This window comes from Nicotiana attenuata, chromosome 1 (assembly GCF_001879085.1).
Source record: "Nicotiana attenuata strain UT chromosome 1, NIATTr2, whole genome shotgun sequence".
Lineage (NCBI taxonomy): Eukaryota > Viridiplantae > Streptophyta > Magnoliopsida > Solanales > Solanaceae > Nicotiana > Nicotiana attenuata.
The window spans coordinates 36,695,075-36,700,093 of NC_031989.1; the positions used below are offsets into that span (position 1 = coordinate 36,695,075).

Genomic DNA, 5,019 nt, shown 5'->3' on the forward strand with positions numbered 1-5,019 from the left:
AGATCTATATCTTGCCCAATTTAGCTTTCTCAAGTGCAAATGGGTATCAACCAAAACAATTGATAAGAGCTCAAGCTAGGTTCTTACTATCTCTAGTTTTAACCCTTTAAATAGGTTAATCAATCCCTCAATGAACTCAATTCCTTGTTAGCTATGTTATCCTAGACTAGGTCCCTATTTCTCAAGTAGAGACTAAGTTAAATAGGCATGAATCAATGTTTGCAACCATTAATTCTAAAAGTGAAGCATGAACTAAGCTAAATAATCAACACCCAATCATAAACAAGCACTAAATTAAATACCCATAAGGTTTACACACTAGGGTTGGGTCACAACCCTAGTAAAAATCTAGCTACTCATAATGAAAATTGTAGCAAAAAAGGAAGAATAGCTAATTAAACACATAATGGAAGATTAGAATGATGAAATCTAATATTAAACTACCCAAACAAGCTAAAACTTCCTAATATAGTAAAGAAAAATGGCTATAGCAGCTTTGGATGTTCAAACATAACCTAATTTTGTGAAACTCGTCTATTTATACAGGTCCAAAAATCATGGGCAAAAATGCCCCTCGGGTTCTACGGACACACAATTCCATGTGTGGTCCGCAAATTTCTTCAGCTAGCAGGAAAGTAAGTTCCGCTGCCGCATATTTCTGGACTACGGCCGCGAGGCAATCTTCTGTGGCCGCACAATTCTTGTGCGGTCCGCACTTCACAGGGGCTTCAGGACTTGGTATGTTTGCATATTCTCTGAACTTTGAATCTGTCACTGAAAGCCCATTTCTGCAGCCGCACATTGCTGAAACTCCTGTTGGACTATTTAGCTTGAGTTGCGGCCGCAAATGGAATTCCGCGGCCGCAAAACTCCTTCTGCGGACCGCACCTCTATTCTTCTGCATCCTTTATTTCCTTGTGCTTCGGAAGGCTCCTTTTTGAGTCGGAATTCATCATGGGAGACCAAACTTCCAGCATTCCTGCAATTTGCACGATTTCATTAGTTTTGGGAACACAATTCGATACTTTTGGACTAAGACAAGAGCGAAAAGGTGCTAATAAGCAGTCAAAATCCCTACTTATCAACTCCCCCAAACTAAGTCTTTGCTTGTCCTCAAGCAAATAAATTAGTTCCCACCTCCAAGAGTTAAGGGTCATTTCAGTGAGTCAAAGGTGAGCCATTCACACATCAGTTGGGACCAACAATTACCCACACTACTCATGCATTATCAACAAGGTGACAAAGTAATCATTCATGCCATATAGTCCTATTGTGACATTTGAGTTTCAACAATTGACTTTACTCATCAAGGACTCTTGCTCTATCATGTAGGCCATGGTGGAATCCAAACTCTTCCTCCTCTACTTTCCATTTGCCAAGCTCACTTAAGAAATTAGCAGTCAATCCAAAGATTCATGAAGGGTTCACTCATCTCTCACAAGAGAATGTCACAAGTACGGCTTCAAGTACCATAGGCTTGCCCCTCATATAGATCGCCACTAATGTACGCTCACTCGGCTTGAAATCAAGTAGGACTTCTTTCGGGATGTAATGAATGCTTTTGGATTAGGGTCAAATACAGTATGGGAAGGTGGTTACACCTTTTCTTAAACACTCCATCTTTCATTTCTCGGCTCATACTTGCCAATTCGTAGAGGCACTTTCTTTTTATTGGGGACTACAGAGACTTAAAATCTCTCTTTCTTGATCATTTCATTTTTATCTCCCCTTTTTTTGATTTCTCAATGCTTTGGATCATTACCTCCTTTTGAATCCATTCAACCCTTTCACTTATTCACTTTTTGCATTTTTCTTTTGTTCTTTTCTTTTCTTGACTTCTTTTCTCATAGAGATTATTTCTTTTCTCCTTTTGTGCCTTGATTCCTTTTTCAACTTCCTCATCTCTCCCCCAAACTTACGTTTTAAGCCATTTGATTCACAAGAGTGTTATGAAAAGCTCGGGTGCCAAGAGAGAGTCACGACAAATCGGGTAAAGGCTTGTAACATGATTATCAAATGAGAAAGGCTAGAGGCTCGAAGGGGTTGACTAGGGATAATGACATTGGCTGGTAATAGAAAACTCAAACGGGCCAAGGAAATCCTACAATCACTTTTCAAGCCAAGCAAAACTTAGGATTTCACCTTAAAACACATTCGGGGCAAGTTCTAGACCCTTCGCACAGATACTTGGACTAGCAATAATTCATCTCACCCCTCACACAACTAGATTGTAAAAGAGGATAGAGTCGAGGGCCCACAACGACCACATTCAAGATTAAAGATCATTATGGTCTAATTAAACCATTCGATGATTACCAAAGTCAACACAAGAGTCACAAAGTCACTAACTAGAGTTATTTCCTTTTAAAACCTTGTCTCTAACCATAAACACGTAGTTAAGTGTGTTGGTGCCAAATGAAGCATGTTTGACTCTTCAAACATGACTTAATTAGGTCTTTTTGTTCATGACCACTACTATTATTACCTAAACACAAAACTGACTCATTCCCTTAAGAAAGGTTGTCACGCCATCCATCGTTGGGATGAGTCACCCGGTTCACACAACAACTACCTTTGGAAAGAACCGTGGCATTAAGAAAACCAAAGGCTTATTATCTACTGAAACATAAAAAAAAAGCTATTACATCAAACACGAACTAATAAGGAAACAAACATAAAGAAGCTAAAAAGAAAAAGCTATTGAAAATAGAACGAATATACATAATGAGAGAGAGAGAGAAGATACATATAGATATAATAAAAAGAGAGAATATTATCAACTTATGACAAGCCAATTGTCTCAGAATGTATCAAACGTAAACAAATAAACTCCACCCTTCCCCCCCCCCCCCCCCAATAAAGATATTGTCGCCAATGCTTAACAAAATAAGAGTAAAAGAGGGGAAAAAGTGAAGAAAACTCCCTATGGCTCCTTGGACATCTCTGTGTCCCCAGCAATGTCATCGCCCTCCGTCTCATCCTCGACTCTAGGTGTGGCTGGGTTGGAGAACATTTGATGCACTGCCTCAGTAGTCTCGGCAGCAAGGTCTGGCTCGTCAAATTGGCCAGTTGGTGTTACCGGTGCAGATGGGGCTGCAGGATCTGGTGCCGACTGGTGCGGGTCAAGTAACATTTAAAATTGAAGATCTCCGGCTGTAGATATTCTGTTCACTTCTTTTCGGAGCTTGTCCACGGACTTCTTGCTAGACTGAGATTTCCTCATCTTCTTTACTTCCTTTCCTAGCTCTTTGATTAGTGACCCATGCTATACCAAGGTAGCCATGATAGTGTTCTGGTTCTCTAGGAGCTTCTTGAGTCTCTCTTCAACAGTGGGGGGAAACTGAGGTGCCTGAACAGAAGACTGCGCTGTGACAGTACTGGATAAGTCAGATAACTTTGCAGTCACTGTCTGCATGCAGTTGTTGAGGCTCGCAAATGTCTGGGAGACTCGCAGCGTAGAGAGTGGGATATTTAGGCATGGGCACCGGCTTCAATGCCGAGGTGGAAGCTGTGGCAGGAACTACAGTAGGGGCTGTAGACGATGGTGGGGGCATAGATCCGGCACTAGAGGAAGGCTCGGCCGAAGTGGATGGAACACCATGTGTCTCAACAACTACCACGCCTGGCTCATCAGACTGGCCTGTGGTGGTAGAAGGCTGAACTTTCCTTTTCGGGTTGTTCGCAACCATAAGTGACTACCAAGGGAAAGGCTTCTTCGGCTTTACCTTTGTATCATAATCCCTCATCTCTACCCTTGCATCCTTAAGATATTCTGTAATGGTGTTGGGATATGGGTAGGACGAGTCATCTTGTCGAGCGATCACTGAGATATTGGCCGACATCACAGCTGTCACGACCCAAACCAAAAGGTCACGATGGGCACCCGGTGCCTTACTCAACCGAGTACCAACGTAACATATCTTTCTTATCGTACTATCATTGGTAACTGGGCTAACATGGCCACAAATCATAATGTATAACTATAAGTGGGAAAGCACTGCATCAATGAGCCATCTCTCTTAAAACATGAATACATATGGGCCGTCAAGGTCTCTAACATACTGTACAAAATGAACCTCTATCTACAAAGCCTCTAAAAGTATTTGACATCAAATGAGATAGGGCACCAGCCTACCCATAAGTCTGTGGCATGATTTTGACACGATGACTCATAGACTCGACTGTACTCCGAATGAAGTGGAGTCTTACCGATCCTTCGCTAAATGCTAACCTCGACTACTATGAGGGCTCGTTAAACATATTGTCTATGCCTACAGGAATGAATGCAGCGTCCCCAACAAAAGGACGTCAGTAAAAATGATGTACCGAGTATGTAAGACACATGAGTAAGTACATAAAAGACATGGAAGAAACGTGGAGTAAATGACTCAACCTGTAAGTCTGGATAACTCTGTAAATCATGAAATACTTATAGTGTCATGCATATGCATATGAATGTCATGTCGTGCATAGGTACATGTGTTCATAACATCATCAAGCCTCTAAAGTCATCCCATCATATCATCTCGGCCACTGTGGGCAAAATCATCACCGTATACCAGCTGATCAGGTGGTGGTGCGTATATAACGCCGTAGCATTTTCCCATATCCCATATATATATATAATAAACATATATACACATATATAATGCCATCTGGTCATGGGTCAATGCACATGTATAAATGAATGCAATGCATGAGAAGTACGTCAATAAAACCTCTCGGAATGTTATAAGACCATTATGCCTCTGATTAATATCCTGAAGTAAACTTTATCAACTTACATATTTTCTGAGACCCATGAACATACGATAGAATAATTAGACATATGGGGAATCAAGAACATCGGCACCTCTAATACTTCTATGAATAGAGTCATTTATGAAAATTGTGCATTTTCTCATTTCGTTTGTATCATAAAGATCATGCCAAAAGGAAAGAAGGGATAGCCTTAACATATCTGAGTCGATTCTCTTGACAATCCTTCCAATACACGTCAATTGCGACAACACGTAACGG

The 5,019-nt window shown here is 41.0% G+C and overlaps 1 protein-coding gene across 1 annotated transcript; it reads right to left on the reverse strand.

Moving 5' to 3' along the window:
* LOC109235124 (increased rDNA silencing protein 4-like) lies at positions 539-3,689 on the reverse strand. The gene is made up of 5 exons (XM_019401093.1): positions 3,486-3,689; positions 3,272-3,409; positions 2,940-3,112; positions 884-979; positions 539-788 (listed from the first exon to the last, which is right to left on the reverse strand). Exons 1-5 carry the CDS (start codon positions 3,687-3,689, stop codon positions 539-541), a joined length of 861 nt encoding a protein of 286 aa, XP_019256638.1.

What these genes read in the sequence shown, in the direction of transcription:
- LOC109235124 (XM_019401093.1), bottom strand. Translation starts at nt 3,689, where the DNA reads ATGGTTGCGAACAACCCGAAAAGGAAAGTTCAGCCTTCTACCACCACA. An exon ending in CCACCTCGGCATTGAAGCCG is followed by an intron (nt 3,410 to 3,485) that starts GTGCCCATGCCT and finishes AACTGCATGCAG; the next exon opens with ACAGTGACTGCAAAGTTATC. An exon ending in ATTGCTGGGGACACAGAGAT is followed by an intron (nt 980 to 2,939) that starts GTCCAAGGAGCC and finishes TGCAAATTGCAG; the next exon opens with GAATGCTGGAAGTTTGGTCT.